The following is a 23,269-nucleotide window of genomic DNA, read 5'->3' as shown; positions in this document are numbered from 1 at the left end:
TTTCATTTTATTTCAAAACTTAAAACTCTTCAACAATTTGTAATAAAAATATTCTCACTACTTTTTTACCAATTAATTAGATTGTGTTTGCTTTTGAACAATAACATAAATGGCTTACAAACGTGTCTCAATAACAAGAAAAGCATCACAACAAAATTGGGGAACAAAATTCAAGAGAACATTAATCAATATTAAATTTATGCTTATATAAACTGAAGCCGTTATCGTCATTTTGCCTACGTAACAATTGCATTTGGTAGCATTCTGGTATCTTGCCGATTTCGAATCGAACACATGTCATAAAATTTTCCTAATCGTTTTGATTAACTTTCGGCTCCTCAGCCGCGAGTGATAATTGTTTTTATATCCATTTGCATTCGGGTTCGCTTTTTCTTGCCTATTACTCATAGTCGTAATCGTGTCTTTTGCATAATTGAAATTCAACAACTGCAATTGGTATGTGTACGTAATTAAATACAATATATATCGTTCAATTGGTATAGGTACATATATGGCTGCGTGTGTATTTAACAATGTTGGTAAACTAATTTTACGGCTTGTGTCAGTCAGTTAACGTATTGAATAATCAACTAACTCGGCCCAAAAATGCACTTGCAGTTTTACACCGTTTCAAAGTGTGTGTGTGTGTGTTGATTTCTTGGGTATTTGGGTATTTGTTGGCTAGTGTAAGCCACGTAATTGATTAGTTAATTTTAAGGAAAAGTTTAAGTTTAATTGAGTGGTCTAAAGTCAAAGTCGTTGAAGGAATTAGAGCTAAACTTTGGTTAACGCTGAAAAAAGTTGGATTAACATCTTGCCCTCCTCTTCGCACTTGGTTACAGTTTCGATAGCTATATTCTTTGTATATACGTAGATATATATTGTATAAAAATCTTTGCTAAGTTATGAATAGTTGAGTTGCTGGTGCTGTCAATGTAGATGAGGTAAGTTGCAAGAAGCCAAAATGGTTTGGTGCAAGTTCGCTTGAAGAATAAATATCCGATTTGCAAGGTTTGTATATACTCGTACTTGTAGATATATAGGTATTTATGTTTAGGTATTTAAGTGCCTAAAACTGTTTGTTATTTTTACTATATTTATATTGCTTGGCGAAAGTTAGACTGACTGAGATAAAAACCTAACTAAAATCGGCAAAAATGGTACGAGAATTGTTAAGAAATTGGCAACCTTTTAACTTTGGGATAATTGTAGATTATTTGATATCTTTAGGAGCACAAACAATTAATAATGTGCACAAAAGAACTTAAATGGGTTTTAGACAGATTTTTCTCTCAGTGCTACAGTTTTGAGCTCGATTTCCTTGAATCTATCAATGTTTTGATCCTTAATGGGGGCAAAATAATGTGTATGGACAACCTTTGGTTAACGATTGATGTGCATCCCTCTATTGTTTGTTCTGCTCCTTGTCGAAGTTGGAAGTGAAGGTTCTGTTGAACTGAAACGGTAGCAATGGAGAGGCACTTGAGCCACCCAGGGAACTGCTGGTCAGTGGTTCCCTCAGCGTGAAGGACATCATGGGATTGTAGACGCCCGTGGAGTGGGTAAGGGAACTAGTGCTCACTGCACTCGCAGTGGAAGTGGCAATGGGATCGCTCAAGCGAGATGTGAAGGAGCTGGTGAAGTTGTAGGGTGCATAGGAGGAGGTGGTCACGGAGGTGGTACTGGTGGAGCGGAGATCCGAGCAACTGGCGCGCGGCGAAATAGAGGAGATGCCCGAACCCGAACCCGAACCCGAACCCGAAACCGGATTCAAATAGGAATAGTTGCTGGCCGAGGGCAGCGAAAAGGAGGGGCCCGCATAGCTGCTGGACATGAATGAGGAGGCGGAGGTGCTGGATGTGGATGTGGCTGAGGAGGTGGTGCTGCACAAGTCCACGTAGCTTTTGGCTGGCACCGAGGGCGAGACCACTGGGGAACGACTGGGCGGACGGGAGTGGGTCTGCCGCTCGATCTGCTTCTCGGTGAGGAACCGATCGTAGAAGGTCGAGGTGACGGTGGTGTGGCGGATCTCCAGCTTGCCGGGCTGATAGAGGGGTGTGCCACCGGCGCCACCAGGGGACCGATGGTAGGGATCGTACGGCTGGCGATATGGCGACACGGGCCGGGGGAAACTGTCTGTTGCAGTTGCTGATCCTGCTGGCTTGGCTGGGATCTGGACTGGATCTGTGTGGCTGTGGCGTGTGGCTGTGGCTGTGGCTGTGGTGCGGGACTCGTACGGGTGGCTCAACGGTGTGCGACAGGCCGAGCGTCGATCGTCCGCATACTTGGCGCACGTCTCTTCTAGTTGTCTATCTACTTTGTGGTTAAACCCGGTTAAACTACTCCCGCTACTTAGTTCGCTACGATTATCAGCAAAATAATTTGGCAACAAGTTATCACGTCTTACCCTACTGCTCTCCCGATCCTTACGCTCCTCATCCTCCTCCTCCAAGCGCCTGCGCCGCGGGGACAGCTCCCGGCTGACATCCCTATGCGATCTGTGGTGCAAGGGACTCGTGTCCCGGTGGCCCAACGGACTCCTTCGGGAATCCGCCGAGCCCAAAGATCTGTGCTCGGAGGTGACCCTTATGGAAGGCGCATAGTCACCAGACCTGTGAATGCTCCTTCCCCTGCTCTCGCTGCGACTGAGACTCCTGCTCAGACTGAGATCCTCCAGGGAGCTCTTCTTGCTGCCAAAGTGCAGGGAGTCCGTGAAGAGCGAGTCTATGTAGCGCTGGCACTTCTCCTTCTGGTACGGCTTCTCCTCGCACAGCGTGTCGATCGATTTGATCGAGTTCTTGATCGAACTCAGGCGGTCGTTGATGTTCTCCCCCGTTCGCAGTGGCACGCCCGTGTGGGTTCCGGTTCGGGTAATCGGAGAGGTTTCCTAGAAGGTATGGTTATAAATTATAATATAATTATATGTGCTTCCGTAGAGCGGGCTTACCCTCATCAGGCGACTACCCAGGGCATCCAGACCCTCCGAGCTGCTGGCGTAGCTGCGCGTGGCCGATGGTTGATCTGCAAGAGTCTTCTTAAGAATACGTTGAAGAATTTTAGTATTCTCCGCTAAACAGTCCAAAACGTCAAGAGTGCTGCCCACCATTCGATCGCCGGCCTGACGCGACTTCGGTCTGGGTGCCTCTTCGAACTGGTCCGCATCCTCGACCTCGTCCTCGTCCCGGAACCGAATGACCTTGGGGCTGGTGGAGCGGTAGTGGCTGGTTGTGTGGGTACCGCCACAGTAGCCCTCATCGAAATCATCGCGACGCAGGGCGGACTTGGGCGTAGTGGGGCCATGGCGGCGGGGACTTTGCTCCCGTGACTTGGCCGAACGGAACTCCTCGAAGGAGAGCGAGGGTGAGATGACGTCCTTGAGCTTTTGATTGAATGCCTTGTAGTCCTTCTGGGTCTTAAAGTCAAACTTATGCTCCTGCTCCAGGATGCGTATGCGCTCCTCGAGCTCCTCGGCAGTGGGCGGTTCTGGTCTACCAGGCGAGCTGACAATCCTTTCTAGATTGTGGACAGGTGTCCTGGGCTTTTGCTCATCTCTCATCTTCTGACGCTTCATGTCTTCGATGGTTGGCGATCGGGAACGCGACTTTGAGCGGGTCTTGGCTGGCGACCTGAGCTTTTCATCCAGGACACGTATTCTGTGCTCTAGCTCACCGGTTGTAGGTATCGCCTCCGTATCCGGACTGGGACTAAGAATCATTTCCAGGGGATGAATGGCCGCCTTTCTGTTGGGATCGTTCATTCGCTTGGCCAAGTTCTCCTTGGACTTGGATCTAACCAAGTCAAGCACTCGATACTTGTACTCCAAATCATCTGATATGGGAAGATCGTTAGGATGCGGCTTGCGACGGGCAGGTGAAGTGTAGGGACTTCTCTTCGTCTTCCTGTCCGGTGATCGCGTCGGAGAAGGCGATCTCTGTCGATTTCTGGAAGGCGACGTGTATGGCGATTTGGCAGACTTCCGGGCAGGAGATGTGTAGGGTGATTTAATGATAGGCTTCCGGGTGGGTGAGGTATGTGGAGTTTTGATGGTGGCCTTTCGCGATGGCGAAGTATATGGAGACTTGGACACCACCGCCTTGCGTCCAGGACTGCGAGAACGATCTCTAGTTGCGGTAGCTTCCTCCGCCTTCGTTGGGGTTTCCACAGGCAAGGCTTCATCGTCATCCAGTCCCTTTCCCTCACACAGTTCCAAGTACTTGTTCAAATCCTTTTCGTGGGAGAGCGAGTACTGCAGCTTAATTTTACGCTCGAATTCATTCAACCGCTGCTCCACGTCGATCTTTTCCACATCCTCAAGCAGTTTTATCTGGCGTTCCAGGGAGCGGAAGCGAGATTCGAGCTCTTTGGTGGAGGGCAGGTAGACTGTTTTGCGTTTCAAATGATGCTTCACCGTGTTGGGTCCCCAGTCGAAGTCCTCCGGCTCTTCGGGTTCCAGCTTGTCTTCTTTTGCCGCCTCCTTCGGGTTCTCCTCCTCCGGCTTGGCGCTGGTAAAATCCTCGATTTCCTTGGTGAGATCAGAGATAGCCTGAGTCTGCTCCACTTGCTCAGCGCTTGGCTTGGGATCTACTCGTACCAGGCGACCGTCTTCGGATTTGACCAGATTTCGATCATTGAGCTGTTTCTCCAAGGCCTGGAACAGATCCTCCAGTTCCTCCGTGTTGGCCCTGGTCAATCTTCGCACCTTCGAAGCTCTGTGCTCGTTGTCCATTAACAGTACCACTGTTTTGCCGTTGGGTTCCATGGGTCCTACATCTGTGGAATTGATAACCATTTTTTCGGGCAGTTCTTTGGAGGGAGAGTGTTTGGTTGTTTCCTTTTTTTCTGGCAGTTGTTTGCTCGGTACTTTGCCTTCTTTGGTGGAGACCGCAACTGAAGGTGTTTCCTTTGATTTATTTGTTTCAGCCTTTGTCGCTTCCTTTTCTTTGGATTTGGGTTCCCCACTTTCAGGATTTTCCTTTTTGGGGGAAGCCTCTTTAGTTGAAGCTTCCTCAGCAACGGGGTCTCTAGTTATGCGTTTTTCCAACTTAGTTTCGGAAGGTTTCCCTTGGGTGGATGTTTCCTTGGGAACTTCAGCTTTGATGGCCTCTGACTTCTGTTTAGTGCCATCTTCTGATTTTTCCTTAGCAGGAGTTTTCCCTTTTTTATCCAAACTTTCTCCATCTGTTTGCGTATCATGCACTACATTCTTATCTTTAACAGAATTTTTATCATCCACCGCATTCTGGCCCTTAACTGATTTTTTGTCATCCACTGCATTCTGGCCCTTAACAGATTTTTGAGTATCCACATCTTTGGCTCGAGCTTGAGCTTTCTCTTCATTTTCCAGGGTTTTGGTCTCCTTAGCCGCTGCAGGTTCAATTTTTCGCTCAACTGGCACTTCTGATTTCTCGACTTCATCACCTTTGACATGCTGATTGTGGCAGTTCTTCTCCTGCTTATTGCAGGAATCCTTTTCCTCGAGCTTTTCTGGTTTCTCCTCCAGCACTTCCCCTTCTGGTGGGATGGAGCCATTCTTGGCCCGCTCCTCCAGCAGTTGCTGCTCCAATTGCTCCAGGCGACGAGTCAGATCCTCTGTTGTGGGCTTGGACTCACCCTTCGGCTGCTTGGACTCGCTGTCTTTGTTGACCATCATCTTGATGTTGATGCTTATGTTGATGGGCTTGTGGGCGTCCACTTCCTCCAGCTCGCCAATGTTCTGGGTGTATCTAACAAGCTCCTTGCCGGTGGCGTCGATTGTCTCCGTGCTCAGTCTCCTGGGGGAGCCACTGTCGTCCGCTGACCTCTGGCGCTCCCTCATCGCTTCCAGCAGCTTGAGACTGTTCTCACTCAGCTGCTTCTCCAATGCCAGGACACGCTGCTCCAGCTGTCCCTCGGCTTCCAGTTCCTTGGCCTGCCGAGAGGTGCTCGGCTGGTCCTCGGGCGGAAGCTTGACCCTCGATGCAACTTCGGAATCACTTGCACAGCGCTGCTTGTAGAACTTCTTGTAGAGTTGCCTCTCCAGGAACTGCAGTCGGTTCTCCAGATCCGCCCGAGAGGGTAGATCAGAGAACCGACGCACCATGCGCTGCTGCCATTGTTCGTGGTTTGCCGCTCTGTAGTAAGCCGTGTTTGCAGGTGCTTCCGAGGTCTCATCGCCCATGGGCGTGGGTCGTTGCAGTAGCCTTCTCTGCCTCCTCTGCGGATTGATCTCGCTGGGCTTGAGGTTCTCCTCGCCGGGGGATTGGCCGCGCATCTTGCTCTGCAGCTCCTCGATCAGAGCCTGTTGCTGGTGGAGAACCGGTGCGGCCAGGACCGGGCGTTCCTTTGGTGGTGGTGGCGGCGGAGGTGGTGATGGAATATGCGCCTCAATGGCCACATCCACGTGCTTGGTTGCGGCCACTTTGGCTTCCACGTTTTTCCTATCCCCATGCAGGGCCTCAAAGCGGCTCTCCAGATCCGCCGTCGTTGGTGGTGGCTTCTTTTCCTCCACCGACTCGGAGATCACCTCCTGCTGGATCCGCTCGAGAGCCTCGTCCACGGTTTCGCTGAATTGATTCTTGCTGCTCATGCGACGCTTCAAGGTCTCATAACGCTTTTCCAGATCCTCCGTTGACGGTGGCTCAGAAGCTCTTCGCTGATTCTTACCCTTTTGCTCACTCTCTTCTGGTAGCTGGGAATCCTTTACTTTGTTGTTTGGGGTTTCCAAATTGTTGTTGACCGCTTCTTCAACATTCTGGCGCTTCTTTTCAGCGTGATCTTCTACCTCAACTCTCTTCTGCTCCTTTTCAATAGCCACATTAACTTCTTTGATCTTGTCGTCAAAAGATTTCATGGACTTCTGTGCCTTTTCTTCAGCACTTGAAGATTGACTTTTTGTTGCTGCTTTGGTTTGATCAGGTTCTTTGGTTGTTTCTAAGTTGGTGGTACTCATCTGTTTTTCCAAGGCATTAAAACGTTTTTCTAATTCCTCAGTGGAGGGTGGAGATTTTCGAGGAGTCTTTTCTAGTTCCACATCTTTGCTAGTTGGCTTTTCTTTTGAAGCGGGTTTCGAATCAGACTCAGTTTGGGGAACCGAAGTCTTGGTGGCTTCTTTCTTTTGGGAATCACTTTTATTCTCGTTTTTGGTTTCAGCAGTTTCTTTATCGGTTTTTCCTGGAGCTTCTTGCCTTTTTTCTTTTAGGGCGTGATCGCCTTTTTCTGAGCTAAGCTTTGGATTGGTTTCCACCTTTTTAGTTGAATCAGTTTCCTGTGAATCCTCTTTCGACTTGGAGGTTTCTTTTCCAATGCGCTCTTCACTTTTTGGGGATTTGGCTTTGCCTTTCTGGTCTTTGTTTTCAGTGGGTGATTGAGTTGTCTCCTTAGTTTCGGGTTTTTTCTGATCACTGTTCTTGGGATCCTTTGCAGCAATGGGTGATTGACAGTCCGAAGACTTCTCCATTTCCTTTTCGGGCTCCTCTGGTTTCTCTGGCTCCTTTGTAGACTTCGATTCTCCCTCATCAGGTGGCTCTTTCTTGTTTTTCGATGGGCTGCTCTTCTGAACACTCAGTTTGCGTTCTAAGGCATTAAAGCGATCTTCCAGCTCTGCAGTGGATGGAAGTTTCTTGAGGCGTGGTTGCTCCGCCTCCTTTTCGTCACTTTTATTTTCTTTGCTATCGCTGGCTTCTGTTTCTCCTGCACTTTCCTTTGTATTAGATTCGGGTTCCTCGGCTTGGTGCAGCTTGCTGGTTTTTTCGCTATCCATCTGCTTCTTGGAGCTGCTCCCACTGGGCCGGTCCGCGTCCTTGAGATCAATGGGAGTCTTGGAACTAGAGTTCTCGCTGGAACTCATTTGTTTTGTTAGGGAATTAAAGCGGGACTCCAGGTCGGCGGTGGAGGGAATGCGGTCGGATTTGATGGGCTGGTCAGCCTCCATATCGGTCTGCTCCTTGCGTTGCTTCTCGGCACTCAGTTGCTTTTCAAGCGTGTTGAAGCGCTCCTCTAGAGCAGCTGTGCTGGGTATGTACTTGGCCTTCCGATCTTCACTCGGCTGATCCTGGCTGATCCTGCGCTCCAGAGCCTGATACCGTTCCTCGATCTCGATGGTCGATGAGCGAGTCAAGGTTTTGCGGCGAGGATCCCGCCTCTTTCGGCTGGCATTGCTCAATGCGCTGGCTGTGGGAGGTGGTGGCTTGTAGCCAGTGTTTTCCTCTATCGTCATGCTCAGCAGCTCTTTGTAGTCGTCCTTGTTCTCACCTGGAATGTTGTCGTCCCGAATCTGTGGCACCTTGCCGTCATCCTGTACACCATCATCGTCCGCTCTTGGATAGAAACGGGGTAGGGAATTATATTCCCTATCACCACTGTGCCCCTCAACTTTCTCCCTCTCCTCTAGGTAAATTGCTTTAGTATCCGTCTCCTCTTCGTTGAGCGAGTAGGACAATTCCAGACGATTGGGCCGCTCCACGCTGTTTACCCTCTCGAAGTACTGGTTTGTCACTCCATCGTCGCTCACATCGAAGGGCTTTCGCTCATCCAGCAAATCCTCTTCAGCTTCACTCTTTTCTTGGGGCGTCGGCATGGGACTAACGGAGGGCATGCCTGGGAATGCGGTGTCGTAAGGAAGTTTTAGTGGCTCTATCTTGGCGCTGACCAATTGCAATTCTCTGTCGAATTCGAAATGACCGCTTTCCGTGGCACTGTCCTCCGCTTGATCCCCGGTATCCGGCTGCTCTTTCGCCGCCTGCTCCTCCTTCTCGTCGCCACTATCCGTACCCATCAGCGTGAAGGGAATCTCTTGGCTGCTTGGAGCCCAAGATTTGGGTCTCTGCCGCTCCAAGCTCGTGTCCCTGGAACCGGCCAATTGCTTCTGCTCCTTGAGCTTGCGTGCTAGCTTGGCCTTCTGCTTGGGACTCTTCTCCGTGGACTTTGGGTCATCGTCATCACAGAGGCTGGTGTCCGTACTGGAACCTCCTCCTCCTCCTCCTCCTCCTGCCCCAGTCTCCAGCTCTCCATCGCTGTCCTCGCTGTAGGAGGAGCTATCGCTCTTGCCGAATCGCGTGCGAAGCTTTTGCGTTCTCACGGAGCTCACATCAGTGCCCTCCCGCATCATGGCAGCTCGATCTGCTTTGATCTCCTTCCAGGTGAGACTATCTCGTCGTCTGCGGCTCGGATCGGTGTCCCTCCAGAGCAGAGTCTCTCCCCTTCGCAACTGTTTCTCTGTGGCTGGTTTGGTATGGAGGACAGCGGGAAGGGAAGGCTTTCGAGCGGGCGGAATGGCGCCTAGTGGTGCTCCAATCCGCTTTCCCTTGTTGGTCACTATTGCAGGGCGACCGAGAAGTAGCTGGTTCACTGGAACCGACGACTGGGCGCTGCTAGCTGGACCCGATCCTTGACGGGCTGCCGTGGAACAGGCGGTGGTTAGGATGACATGGGCCTGCTTCTGGCGCTCGCGCAGCCTATCGTACTGCTTCTTCAGCAGGGATATATCCAAGGCCAGGCGATCCTTCTGCTCCACTTGCTGCTTTCCCGCCGCCGCAGGACCCACAGATCCACGTCTACCCCAATTCAAGCCGAATACCGTAGCCACCGCCAAGCGCTCCTCATCCGAATGGGTGTCCTCCTCGTCGTAGTAGAGCCTACATGATATGGGCTTCATTATATGTGTAGATGAATTTGATTTTGTAATACTCACTGCAATCCCTGTTTGTGACGCAGTGGGGCAATGTTGTAGAGGTGCTTATCCCGCAGCTGTCGCAAATCCGCAATGGGTCCTAGCTTCACCACACGCTCAATAAGACCATTTGAGTCCACGAGATGGCCATTGAGGAGTTCACTGGAATAGGATCCCATCTTGCCATAGAACTCATCGGCAGACCGGACACTGATCACACGTCTAAATGCAAATAAAATTAAATTTAAATTATAAGATGCTGTTATTTTATCACCTAAACTTTAAAGAAAACTTATTCAAGAGCTTATTCTTATATCTGTTACTCGTAGCAATTATTTTTTAAAATTTTTTTAAATTTTTTAAAATTTTGTTGGTGTGTGATGTTGTAGAAATTAAAAAAAAATCAAGAAATGTCCCAAAGCTGAAGTTCCAAACTCCATAACTCAACTTATCTTAATCGGATTTTGAAGTGGCATCCCTCTAAATGTTTCTGGAGCAATTCTCTAAAAATCTGCATTCAAATTTAGAAATTTATTTTTTTATCATGTTTTTGTCATTTTTCTGATGTATTATGTTGTAGAAATTCAAAAAAAATCAAGAAATGTCCCAAAGCTGAAGTTCTAAACTCCATAACTCAACTTATCTTAATTTTGAAGTGGCATACCTCTAAATGTTTCTGGAGCAATTCTCTAAAAATCTGCATTCAAATTTAGTTGAGTAACGGGTATCTGATAGTGACTATGTGACTATAGCATTTTATCCTGTTTCAATTCAACTCATGACCTTGGCCTCTTCCCATGAAACCCCTTTCTAGATTACACTTAGCATAGTTCAATGTCGTGGATATTTACTAAACTTGTGTCCCACAAAACCATAAAAAGTTCCCCAACGTCTGAACATGAAATTCCTGGTGGGTAAGGACCGAGCGGAATTGCTAAATTGCATTTGGAAACCAAGAAAAACCCTTGCCAAAATTCCAGCAGCCTTGACACAAATTCTCGCCTTGCACAGCGGCGATTGTTTGGCCAACCACCCACCGAAGAGCAACCCAACCCAAACATTCTATACAGACTGGGTTGGCACACTGATATAATCGTTGTTTTGCACTCAATTACATTTTGAAAACCTTGCTTTTTCTCTTAATGCATTCCAGATGGGTTTTTAACTCAATTTTTTAGAGTTGGGAAAGTAACAAGTTCTGGTTACCCTTACACTAATTGGAAATGAAAATTCTAGTTCAGCTAGTGAGAAAGCTAGTGCCATTTCAGAACTCACTCTTCAAGCAGACTCCAAAGGACGAGGGCGGTGCGGAGCAGGACATCACTACCCTCGATTAGGACCAGGTCCCAGACGCGCAGGACGCAGGACATGGGCAGGCAGGTGCAGAACATGGTCAGGAACCACTGCATGGTGAAGACATTGGTTAGCGGCGGTTCGAAGGCATTCTCAACGGGTCCCTGGAGGCGCTGCAGGTGCTTCGCCAGCCGTGGCAGTCGCGTCTGCATCAGCTCCCGGAAGACGCCCATGTCCGCCTGCAGGCCACCCATCGAGCCGTAGAAGTAGCCCGTGGGCAGAACGCCCTCCACCAGGTAGATCATGACCTTCATGGACTCCTCCTCCTCCTTGTCCATCACCTGCAGTATGAGGGCGCCCAGCATGTTGAAGCCCTGTGCAGGAGCACGTTGGTTTGGTTTTATGTTTGTGAAGTGCACACAGCAGACAAAGATCCTTCAAGGAGCACTCACCTGGCAATAGCCCACCTCGGGGTTGTAACGCGCATAGCCCAGAAGAATGCGCTTCAGCTTGGCCTGGTTTATGGAGCCCGCGGGACCGGTGCACAGATTCGAGCCAGTGCGATGCAGATCCTAAACGGAGACGAGACATTAATGATTCCCTGAAGGACCGCCTGTCCGTGACTGGAGCTCACCTTGACGATTTGTATGCCCAGCTCCTCGTCGTCCTCGCGCCACTCCTCGCAGAAGCACTTCTCCCGCTGCTGCGCCCAGTCCACGTTCTTCGACTTGAGGTACTTGTCCGCCAGCGAGAGCCACAACTGCAGGGAATGATAAAATAATATATAATATTTTAATAATGATTCAAACAAGTATTCCTCGCATCCCGTGATCTTATGCTGTCTAAATAAGAGTAACAAACTAGATGGAAGCTCACCTTGCGTCGGAACTCGGGTGGAGTGCCTCCGGGCAGGCGGGCCACCAGTTTCATGGCATGCAGCCACTGGTTGTAGTCCGAGGTGGCTTCATCGTCGGCAGCGGCGGAGGCGGAGGCGGATGGGGCGTGCCCGGATCCGGAGGCGGTGGGGCTGGTCCCGTGGCCTCCGCCATTGCGGGTCAGCATGGTGGCTTTGGTGCTGCTGGGGCTTCTATTGTTGCTGCCGGGGGTGGTGATGGTGGTGGTGCTCCTGGTGGAGGTGCTGCTGCTGGGCGAGGTTAGGCGGGCACTGGTAATGGCTTTCTGCGGCGGTGGTGAGAGGCTAAAACGCATTTTAGGCTGTGCATCGTCTGCAAAAGTTAAGTAAAAATCGTATGTAGCATACTTTTGGGCGGCGGGCGGTAAAAGGATATGGTTGTCTATTCAAAATAGGATTCTGGGCTCTTGGCGGCTGGATCCTTAGCACTTACAATATCCGTGCAGTATGCAAACTTTACATATATAGAGATATTTCGTAATATTAAAATACAGAGTTGGTTGTTGGCACCAAATATGCGTTTTAAGAGCGCGCAAAAGAGAGAAGAAGAAAGAATACAAAATATATTTATATATAAGTATTTATATAGCATATAGACACTTAATCAATCAAGTGCTCTGATCCAAATGGTGGCGAGTATGTCGATGAGCGAACCAACTTTTGAGCGACAAAGATGCGGCATGCATGCAGTTGTGACACGGATTTGTGGCGATTTGCGCCACATCCTTGCGAGGCATCATCAGTGGGGGCGCAAAAAATGAAAGCAAAGCCAAGTCAAAAGGACGAAAACACTCCATTGAGAAGAACACGAGTGTCTGTCTTTGTGTTAAATTGACCATGACATTTATTTCACTTGACAAGTATGTGTGTGCGTTGCGAGGATGCGAACATGAGGATGTGTGGGCGATACATGTGTGTCCTGGCCAGGCATTCCATGTAAGACATAAAAAGTTAGCCCTGCGAGATCTGACACCCCGACATGCGAACAATATCCTCGTGGCTCAACTTTATCGGCTTCTATGCTGCAGACAGCTGCTGACAGGCATTCCCTGACCTCCACATAAGCCACCCACATGCTCAGACCTAAAGGTCAAGTTAATAAAACATTTATGATGTCTTTCGCTGGCCCTAAGCAGCATAAACTCAGATTGCAATCGGCGGTACGTAGATTGGCTTAGGTTCTTAAATCGATATTTTTTCAGGATTGGCCGCGCTTGGCAGATAATTTGATTTTCGTTTCAGTTTTTACATCTGCTCTGCGGTTGCCAGCTTATCAAATGGGAACGTGAGCCCAATTTTAAAACAAAATAGGAAGTTTTACCCGGGCTTCCATAAAAGCTTCTGCTGGGAAATAAAATGGGAATGGAATGTGTGGAAATAACATTTCCGGTTTTAAAGAAATTTTTGGGAAATTGGTGTTATTGTTAGCGTGGAAAGCAGACAGCTAAGAATGCGGGGAATCCATTAAAATAGAGCCCCCAGAAATATACTACACATTTTTGCAAAAATAATTCGCTATCTCAAAAGCCATTTTTGATTACGTTTACAGTTGTGCTTCTCTAAGTTAAGCTATCAATTTGGCAACATATACTTGTATATATTGTAGCATTTATGGTTTGTATCAAACATTTTTATCAGGAATTATCGAACAGAGTCTGTGGACATGATGTTTATGCCTCATAAATGATTGATTGCAGCAGGTTCTACTTAGCCATGCTATACTGTAAGTGGCGGCATGATTGCTGGGAATTTTTCCTTTCCATAGCTTGTTTACACGCTAATGCAAATCCACACATTCTGTGTGTAAGTATGTTCGAGCAGAAATGTTTACTCCTTCGGAGAAAGGCATTTGTGTAATGAAAAGGCAGTTGGGAATGGCCGTTAACCAAAGTTAAAGCTGCACAAACATTGGCTTGTTTACCCCCAGCAAATTGGAGAGAGTCCTGGTAGTAGCAGCGAAGCTCTCTGGCCGGAGGACCAGCATCCAATGGAGTATGAGACCCCGACCCTGGCTAATGAAACACTAATTGCGCCGACTCTTATGTAATGGGATCCCCAACTTCGCACCAATTAGGCGCCGGACGTAAGAACGTTCTTTATTCTTTATGGCCAGAGGATGGACTGTCCGCCACGGGGCTCCTCGTTTTGTTGTTCCCTTCAAGTGCATTTTTCCATGCAAGATGGAAGATTTATGTGCGACTGACAATGAGGAGCAGTTCTTTATTGTACGCAAGTGAGTGTAAGTATTTTAAATGCGCCTGCCCAAGGCCATCTAAGATCTACGAGTGTTTGTCAAGGCTGCGATAGTTGGCCCACATTCTGGCCCGAACGGTTTTGGCCCTGACCAAAACTAAACTTTGGCCAGAGTCACATGCGTCTTGGGTTTTTCTTATGTGTCCTGAGTGTGAGTATATGTAATGTGTGTGTTTTGTGTACTCAACCATAAAAACACGTAAGGCATGACAGTTGGTTTAATGAGCCGAAAGAATATGCGTCCTGTCAGCTATTTATATAGGTGAACAGAAATGAAAGAATAGCTGATATAATGTTTATATTACTTTCATGGAAAACACATTTCAAATGCTATGGAAGCTACAAGCTAAAGAAAAATGGCCAAGTGCCGTGGCAAAAAGTAAAAGAAGATATATTCTCTTCTTTAAAGGAGCATGTAAAATTGTATGATTGAAATAAAGGATGTACAACTTGAATTAAGAAAGCACAGCGTTGTTGATTATTATTAATGGTGTTTACAATGACATTATGAGCTTTAGCATTTTACCTCAGTGTGGCTATAACCGTAAACCATTTTCAGTACGCCGCCTTAAGACCTAACTTAAATTCCGCTTTCCCTTGAGCAGTTCAAAGGGTATTTGCTTCACTTTACGTAATGTCCATGCCCACATTCAGCAGCCAAAGCTGCGTACTTAAACCGCATTTATCCCTGGGGATCGCATGACCCCAAACGAGGTGGTCCACGACGGAAGAAAGAACGGCGTCTGTGGGTCTGGGGCTACTTTCTTCTGGCCCAATCTGCGATGCAGTGGCTCGGATGCGCAGGCACGTTCTCAGCCATTAGAGTCAATTCGGGCGTGAGGCTGCTAATGAATTCCCCAGTCAACGGCCAACTGGATGATAAGTTTAATCCTCGCTGGTTCATTAAACTATTGCAATGCTTAACCCAAATGATTATCGGCTTAGTGATTGCAAATCGCCTTTATCACGCGGTCCCAGACAAAAGCACTTCAGCAGGCGATTATGCAGAAGGGAGCGGGGGAAATCATGGGGTTAACTAAGGGAAAACAGAGGAAAATGGCGAAGGGTAAATCCTGCTTTTGATGGCAGCTTACATAATGACTCCCCGAGGAGCATTTTGTTGCTTCTGCTGGCACTGCAGTTCGCGCAACAAAGCCGTCAGTTGTCCTCTATTTAACTTTGATTAAATTTTCGATTAACCCTCCCAAAAAAGAAGCATTACTCATACGCCACGTGGACCAGCCTTGCAAGGAGATAGCAATCAATTTGCATCACGCGGACTGAAGATGCCTGTCAATTCCAATAAGCCCGCCTTTCAAAACTTAAGTGAACATTGTGTCCTGCCAAAAGCAAGCGCAATTTTTATTCTTTTCGCCATTTTTGCCTCTGCTTCCGAAAGCTACATAAGTTTGATAAGGGACTCTTGCTTGTGACAGGCCAGTTTCTGCTTGGACCTACTTTAAAACTTCTAAGAAAATGGCTTTGTACCCAACCAAGATGGATGTGCCAGTTGGTACATTCCTCTGAGCTTATTCTTCAGAAAAGTCTGTGCCTGTGAATACCTTTCCATTATCCTTGAACCTGCTACATTTTAGTGTTCCAATAAAAATGACTCGAATTCCTATTTATTAGCGTTATTTATATGACTGCTTTTCTGTATCCCCTGATGATTGCCCCCTCAACCGCTCAACTTCGGCTCGGATTTCTGGAAACCCGCGAAATTGGCACACGTGTGTGCACATGTCCTAGCTCTGCAGGATCCTTCCACCGCCCACACAGCCGCTCGTGTCACTTTGCATCGCCATAAACGCGATGGCGGGCGTCATAAACAAACCGCTCGTGAGTGTGAAGTGTGAACTGCGACGCAGTAATTACAGTTTGATGGGAAAATGTGAGAGGTGCTGGTGGAATTGAGAAGAAAATCAAAGACCAAAAACAGAAAACGCGCACACGCATACAGGCGAAATCAGCAGAGTGTAAAATGATTGTTGAAATGGGTGGGCAAAAACCGGAAGAAAGGGCAACAGCAACAACTTGGCCAACATGCAACAGATGTATGTGTATGTACGTGGAAAAGGTGTGATGGTATTTTCGAAAAATTCAACTATCCTGTGTAGGGACTTGGCTTAAAATCATAAAAGGGCTGTGCAAAATTCAAATTATGTACGCACTGCCCGGGGTGGATAAATATAAATGGGTTAAATGGGGTCGAACGCCTCCAACTCGGCTCTATGGCTAAATAATGGAAATTTATGCCAGCGCAGGGGGAAGCCCTTGCCCTACGAAAATGCAAATGTTAATTACAAGCGGCCGCCAAAATTAGAATTGTGCGCGTTTACCGTGAGCTAAAATGTGTGTATGTATGCTTGGCTGTGTGGATGTGCGGTGTGTTTGTATGTGCGCTTTAGAGCGGACCTCAGTTGTATTATATACGTTTAAGTAAAAGGATTCCAGTGTATATATCTTAACTTAATAGCAATTGGTGAGTGAAATGTAATGGAATTGAACTATGATCGCAGTAAAACAGAGCTTAATGGTTTACAGGTTACAGTGAACAACATTTACAGTTAATTGACATATTATAAAAAGGGTAAAAATAATGTTTCAAATTTAAACGTCAAAATATATAAAATCTTTGTCTTAAAGAGGTCCGCCCTAGCGAAAGGGTGCCCAACGAAAATTGGATGGCATATGCAGCAGCTTTACTTTTGAACTCTTTTGCATAAATTACCTTGTCGTTGTTATTTGGTTCGTTTTAAAACGTTGTTAAACAAATAAGGTAAAGAGAGAGATAGAGAAAGAGAGCGAGAGTTAAGTCTGTGTATCAAAACGAGCAAAAGATCGAAGGCATAGAAAGTCGATTATTTTACTTGAGGCGCGCTAAAATAAACACACAAAGGAAAAGACATCGATCGACAGTTAAAAAGACTTGAGAAGTATGTTAATTAATTATTGCATATGTATATGTACACACACACAGAGAGGCGCAGAGAGAATGAGTGTGGTTGCTGGTCTGGTGCGACTTGGCATAGTTACCCATGTTAAGTTAACGTGCGCCTGACGGTATGCTATGATTTCTGCCACTGCTCGCAGCGGCTCTTTGTTGTTGCTGCAGCAGTTAGTAGTAGTAGTAGTAGTAGTTTTTGTTGTTGTGGGGATTCTCTATTTATGGTTTACATTTTTGCTTTACGTTGTACTTGTTCTTGTTGCTGTTGTAGTAGTTGTAGCTGTTGCTGTGGCCTATTGTATTATTTACACAAGATTTACATGAATACACATATAGGCACTTACACTTAGGCATGCACATCTATTAATACGTATTGGATGGCAGAGCTATTTGCATAGGTATTTGTGGCATGCTGAAGTTACATAATTTGGCAAAGTCTCTGACACACACACAGGCACAAATCGCCGTGACTCAAATGTCATTGAAAACTATTTTTTTGCCCTGCAGAAGAGCTCAAAAACATTCAGCTCACACACACAGCTGTTGCACAAAAAATAAATGCAAAAAAATGAAGGCAAACCTTGACAACTAAGCAACTGCAGACCCAGTTCCCAAAAGCTGGCCAGGTGACTGCTGACTTGGGGGAAATGTGTGGAAAAAGCGGACACTGAACAGCGTCTTAATGCTGCACTCGGAAAAATGTGTCCTTCGTGATATTTCTATCTCTCTAAGGTATGAGGATCATTTAAGTGTGCCTTAAACTCACACTTTGCCCATTAAATGGAAAAAGCTAATTGGTGTTGGCCTGTTTAACCGACCCTATTAAACCACTATATTTTTTGCACTGTAGCCATGCCATTGTACGCCTGGTGGTGCACTCATCGATTCCATGTCTTACTGGCCACTGACTTGACCCACTTTCGTCGTTACGTTTGCTTAGGCTGCCCCTTTCTAGCCAAGTAATTACCTTTGAGCCGGAACTCGTGTTTAAAATTTCATGCCATTTAAATGCACAAGTTTGCACGAGCTGCATTAAACGAGCCTAATAAGCCTAATACTAAGGATTTCGGCCATGAGGTTGTGTTCTTGAGAGAGGAAGGTAAGCTGAGCTTAAAGCCACGCGGATTTAATAAGGGAAACAAAAAGGAGGCGTAAGGTTTGTTGTGGCTATTAGTTACGAACTGGCATATTAAGTTCCGCCGAACTTCACCTAACTTTTCTGTTATGCAGCCATTTTTCATACATCAAACTCGCCCAACTGCTGTATAATGGATGTGAATGGCTTGGCCCAGATATACGTGGATTAAAGCGGCATGGCCTTCAACTTTTATTTTTTGTGGGCCATTCCTTGTAGTTATGCAATCCGCAATCAACTATTTTTTCCTTTTGGCCAAACAAAGCCAGTTCGTGAGCCTTTTCGCTGGTCGAGTGTGAGAGCGTGACATGAATCACACTCGTACACTGCAGCAACAATGGCAGCAACAATGGCTGGCCATATCAGCCATGGCCAAAAGGGGCATCACATGAGGCGTGTGGCAGTCGGGGGGTTTTTGGGTATATTACCAATATCCCACACTGCAGCGGCGAAGGGAAGTGAACCAGGAAAACGCATTAAAATGTTCGCTCCGGTTTTAATGAAATTTTCGATTGCATGCTTTTGGGCGAGTGCAGCTTTTAATTGCAGTTTCCCAGGCTCAGCCGATCGATAATATCGTATTATTTCATTACGCGAGCTGATGCTACTTCTTGGAATTGAATTAGAGAGTGTTTTCCACCTTTGAATAAGCTAAATAATAAATAAATAATAGCACGCTACTTTTGCACGCGCTCTTGCTTTTATGGCCCTTGTTTTCCAGCTACCATTGGTATTTTGGTCGACGAGTATCAAGGGTAACACACTTACACACACAGCCGCACTTGTATAAATAGAGAGAGAGGGGTGCAGAAGAGTGATATAAAAACATAGATAAGACAGGCAGGCAAAAATTCTTGTGGAGGCCAGTCTTCCACGTTTGTTGTTTCAAGCCGCTTGTGCACACGCACACAAGCCAGGTCTTACATGTGTGTGGTTGTGCGTCGGTGTGTGCGTGTGTGTGTGTGGCCCGTCAGACAGCTCTGTGTCGTCATCAAGTCAGCCTCCTCGCCTCGAGGCACACCCACACACACACACACGTACACGCATGGGCTTCACCTGCCCACAACTCACACACACGCACGCACACCAGCAGCAAACGGCCACAGGACAACAAAGTTCATTCAATAAATGCAAACACAAGCACACACACATACATGCACGGTGCGTGACGGTAGCGAGGCTTTTTTCAGCGTTCAGCCGTGAGCGTTTTGGCTGCCGCTTTTCCGATTCCGCACTTCACGATCCACACAGCTGAGAGTTCCGCACTTGACTGACGGCAGTGGCCAAGACTCAGGCCAGACCGAGCCCCCAGCTGTCAGTGGGGAGCCTGCGCAGTGGCACGCCCCCTCCAGCCACACGCACACCTTGACATTTGGTGCACTCGGAGAAACGATATAGTCCGTTCGGTAAAAGGTACTGAAATCAACGAGAGCTTCGCAAACTATTAGCGAATTAGAAGCTAACCAAGATGTATGGTTAGTTCATTGGATATGATTGAAATAATACTGCTTTAAATACAGTTTTCGTATTCCTTAATTTATGATATTATGATCCTGAGAATTGTTTAGCTTAGAAACCAGCAGCGCAGCACTCACCACTCTCCACGACGAGCACGGCAGTGACGAACTCGCACAGGACCTCCTGATGCCGCTGCAGGCGATCCCTGGCCACCAGGACCCGCTCCAGCAGATAGCCCAGCATAAGGATCTCGACCTTCAGGATGGCGCACACGTCGATGAGCTTGCGCACATCCAGGCGCTCCAGGGTGGACCGATTGCCGACCATGCCGCTGGCCAATTGAGCTAGTTGTCCCTTCTTCTTCTTGGGGGACCGTTTGAGGACAGGATCGCGGCAAGAACGCCTCATTCGCTTGGCGAACAGCTCTTGCCTGCCGTAGATATCGCATAGCAATGCATCGAGTAGCTTCTTGGTTTCGCTGGTTAATGGTATTGCTACATGCCAGCTATCAGCATTATGCTAATATGACTCACCTCATTTTGTTGGCTTTGTGATAACGCGCTACTTTGGCTTACTTTTAATTTTAATGGTTGGGATTTTTGTACTTTTTTCTTTTTTACAAAAAGCAAACTGAAGAACTAAATTAACATAATAATCAAAGCGACGTTGGGTGCTTTTTTGGAATGATATTTATTTTTTGCCATTTTACAGTTTTAAATTTGTTATTGATAGATTTGCTCAAGGTTGCTTTATAAGGTAAGGGCTTCGAATAATGTTGCAGTACTTGATGACCGGAATGCAATTTAAAATTTCATAAGAAATCGTAAAATGGTGTATAAAGTTGAAACAATATGGGGCCATCGTGATTTGCGTCCTAGTAGAAGGTGCGATCTATATGCGTGTTCAGGGAGAAATTGCGATACATGCCGAAACGCACGACTTCATTGGAGAAACTCTGGGGCAATGGATAGAAACGCTTGGGTATGGTATAGGCATTGGGTGCATAGTAGCCATACTCGGAGTTGCAGGTGCGGTACATCGTATTGGAATCCGATTCCACGCCATAACCTTTGAAGCTGTCTGTTCGGAAAATATGTACAGCATTCTGAAATTATAGTGTTCCTGCCAAAACCAGAAACCCTCTACTCACAGGGACACTTGATGTCCTCCCGCTTGTGCAAATTCTCATAGAGTTGGGCGGTCCTTACGACGGGCTTGCGTTTTTGAAACTTGGCAAACTCGATCTCCGGATTGAAGGTCTCGAACTTGTCACAGTACTGTTCGCACATTTTCCCGTTCTTACTGGTGGAAATTTGTAATTTGTAATTGCTTGAAGCGACGTTTGCTGATGTGGGCTCAAATAACCTATAGTGCCTAGTGCTATTGAACCAGCGGGACAAGTGCCAAAGAGGTTGCTATGTTTGAATCTTGACAGTTGGCCGGTGGTGAGTACTACATAATACACAAAACTCAGCGCCTGCGCGCTTCTAGCCGCTTTGACAGCTCGCGTGACAGTTGTGGCCTGGCCAACTCACCCCACGGAAAATATACACAAGCTCAGCCCGAACTCAACACACAACAATTTCCTGCAAAACTCACTTCACAATGTACAGGATGTGCAACCTGTCGAACCTGCTGAACTTCATCATCTGCATAGCCAGCTTCAGCCAGAACTTCGATGGAGCGCTGGCGGTCAAGAGGGGTCCACATCATCCAAGGGGCGAAACCAGGAGAGTGGACCAGCATCTCACCCACGAGGAGCAGTAAGTGGGGGGCAGTAAGGAAAATGTTTTAGGAATCGCCCTAATATATCTACATTTAGTCGCATCGATGACGATTTGAGGGACATGGGCATCCAGGCAAATCTGGACGATTTGAGTGAGGAGGAGAAAATCTTCTATATGTTTAAGGTATGTCGTGGCCTACTACTTCTTAGATAGCAGCTCTAATTCGTATTATCACTTCAGGCCCATGACAATGATAACAACAATGCGCTGGACGGGCTCGAAATGATTCAGTCTGCCATGCATCATAACTATGACTATTTTAAAAACAACGAGCGGGATGAGTACCTACAAAATGCCACCGATGAGCTGGAGCACTTTATAGGTATGCAAACATTGCTGTTTCAGTTTTTAATTATTTTAATATTTTAATTAATTTAATATTGACGTCTTTTACAGAGGCCATTGATAAATTTCTGCTGATTGCCGACGACAACAACGACGGCCTGCTGCATTACCCAGAATTTGTGAAGGCCATCACCGGCGGCAAGGAGCAGCCGAATGTGGACAGGAATATCCTGCGCTAATCCCGCCCAGATCCCGACTAGCAGTACTCAGCCAAAGAGACACAATAATAGTCATAGCATAGTTAAATTCTGTAGCAACTAATCTGATTTCCAAGCTGAACCATTGAGACTGTAATGCCACAAACCAAGAAGCAAACCAAGCACTAGACTGCACCTCGTTTGTACTACACCTAATGATTTAATATACATTTAAATAGATACATAAATAGGAGTGCATTTACTTTGGAATCCTAGAGCAATCCGTCACAGGTCTGCGTGGTGTTGCAGGCCGCTCCTCGGAAGCCATCGTAGGCGGCGCGCTCCATGAGGACGACGAGGTCGTTGTAGCGCGGCTTCTCCAGCGGCACTCTGTGGATTAGTTGGAACCCGATTAACAATTAAGTTGTCATATGCAATAGCTAGTTTCTAGCAACATTTGTAATAAAAGTTGCATTCACTGATCAAAAAAGTTCACTTAATAGGGATTTTCTTCTCACCCTTGGAAAACTTCAATGGCGCCCATAAGAGCACGTCCTGCTTTCGCGTACTCGTAGGCCGATGTGGGGCAGGCACAGGATGCGGCGTAGAGGCACTCATCTCTGCCGGCTCCTTGGGCGGCCAGAAATCCGGTTATCAGATAGTCCTCGCCAGAAGCTATGCCCAAACCTAGGTTATCGCTACGGCCGGCGGAGCGACCATATCCATAGCCATAGCCACTCCAGTGTCCTGCGCCCAGCATGCCGGCGGAGAAGATCAGGACTTTCAGGAGTATGATGATCAGCAGATTCGTGAGATTCAGACTTAGCACCTTAAGTGATAATGACGAAATGAAATAGAAGCCCATCCAGCCTTGATGTCCTTAGCCCACCTGACTGTTTCCGGCTGAGCGATGCAGCAGCTCCTTGGCCACCTGGATGACCACATGACCAGCGGGACTGCCGAACATGCTGTTGGCGTTCCGTAGCCAGGAAAGAGGTCTTTCCAGGGCGGTGACTCCTGCACTTGCATTGAACTCCTCCTCGCTAGAGTTCGATACAGCCGCGTTATCCGTATCCAGATCGTAGGATTGCAGCTGATAACTGGCTGCATTTGCGAGATCTAGGTAACAGATAAAGGCCAACAGAGTGGCGATAGAAATGATCAAGTGATCTCCGCCTGGTTGTGGCATCTTGAAGATCGCGTGACTGTCAGCCGGTCTGAATCGAATGTGTCGCGAATGAAGACTAGTCTTCGCCCCGGGAAGTGACGCGTTTTTATGGCCAGCGTTGCGGATTGGCAGGTAGACGAGGAGCAGATTAGGCTGCAGGCCTCGTTGCACTGGAAAAGCGGATTGG

General features: G+C 47.2%; 4 protein-coding genes across 12 annotated transcripts; 1 reads left to right on the top strand and 3 right to left on the bottom strand.

The window, feature by feature from the left end:
* Positions 1-33: 33 nt before the first annotated feature.
* Positions 34-19,797, bottom strand: LOC6556208 (titin). 9 transcript variants are annotated; one of them, XM_026979570.1, is made up of 12 exons: positions 19,342-19,506; positions 17,142-17,345; positions 12,286-12,306; positions 11,816-12,165; positions 11,574-11,699; positions 11,392-11,511; positions 10,922-11,313; positions 9,668-9,868; positions 3,104-9,611; positions 2,948-3,034; positions 2,408-2,887; positions 34-447 (listed from the first exon to the last, which is right to left on the bottom strand). In XM_026979570.1, exons 2-12 carry the CDS (start codon positions 17,143-17,145, stop codon positions 298-300), a joined length of 8,439 nt encoding a protein of 2,812 aa, XP_026835371.1. In that variant the 5' UTR covers positions 17,146-17,345; positions 19,342-19,506; the 3' UTR covers positions 34-297. The 9 variants fall into 9 exon arrangements, with proteins under 9 accessions (XP_026835371.1, XP_026835376.1, XP_026835397.1 ...); XM_026979575.1 differs by having other exon boundaries at positions 2,948-3,031; XM_026979542.1 differs by having other exon boundaries at positions 376-2,887.
* A 522-nt stretch (positions 19,798-20,319) lies between these two features.
* LOC6552055 (UPF0691 protein C9orf116 homolog) lies at positions 20,320-21,093 on the bottom strand. The gene is made up of 2 exons (XM_015154562.2): positions 20,796-21,093; positions 20,320-20,725 (listed from the first exon to the last, which is right to left on the bottom strand). Exons 1-2 carry the CDS (start codon positions 20,932-20,934, stop codon positions 20,520-20,522), a joined length of 345 nt encoding a protein of 114 aa, XP_015010048.1. The 5' UTR covers positions 20,935-21,093; the 3' UTR covers positions 20,320-20,519.
* A 50-nt stretch (positions 21,094-21,143) lies between these two features.
* On the top strand, positions 21,144-21,965 carry LOC6552056 (multiple coagulation factor deficiency protein 2 homolog). The gene is made up of 4 exons (XM_001980656.3): positions 21,144-21,408; positions 21,468-21,555; positions 21,613-21,754; positions 21,829-21,965. The coding sequence occupies exons 1-4, from the start codon at positions 21,251-21,253 to the stop codon at positions 21,954-21,956; spliced, it is 516 nt and encodes a 171-aa protein (XP_001980692.1). The 5' UTR covers positions 21,144-21,250; the 3' UTR covers positions 21,957-21,965.
* A 144-nt stretch (positions 21,966-22,109) lies between these two features.
* LOC6552057 lies at positions 22,110-23,181 on the bottom strand. Its single transcript, XM_001980657.3, has 3 exons — positions 22,804-23,181; positions 22,433-22,743; positions 22,110-22,304 (listed from the first exon to the last, which is right to left on the bottom strand). Exons 1-3 carry the CDS (start codon positions 23,101-23,103, stop codon positions 22,187-22,189), a joined length of 729 nt encoding a protein of 242 aa, XP_001980693.1. The 5' UTR covers positions 23,104-23,181; the 3' UTR covers positions 22,110-22,186.
* Between the last annotated feature and the right edge of the window lie 88 nt (positions 23,182-23,269).

The sequence above is a fragment of the Drosophila erecta genome, unplaced genomic scaffold, assembly GCF_003286155.1.
Source record: "Drosophila erecta strain 14021-0224.00,06,07 unplaced genomic scaffold, DereRS2 tig00000000-arrow-pilon, whole genome shotgun sequence".
Classification (NCBI taxonomy): domain Eukaryota; kingdom Metazoa; phylum Arthropoda; class Insecta; order Diptera; family Drosophilidae; genus Drosophila; species Drosophila erecta.
This window is presented reverse-complemented; position numbering and strand designations above follow the sequence as displayed.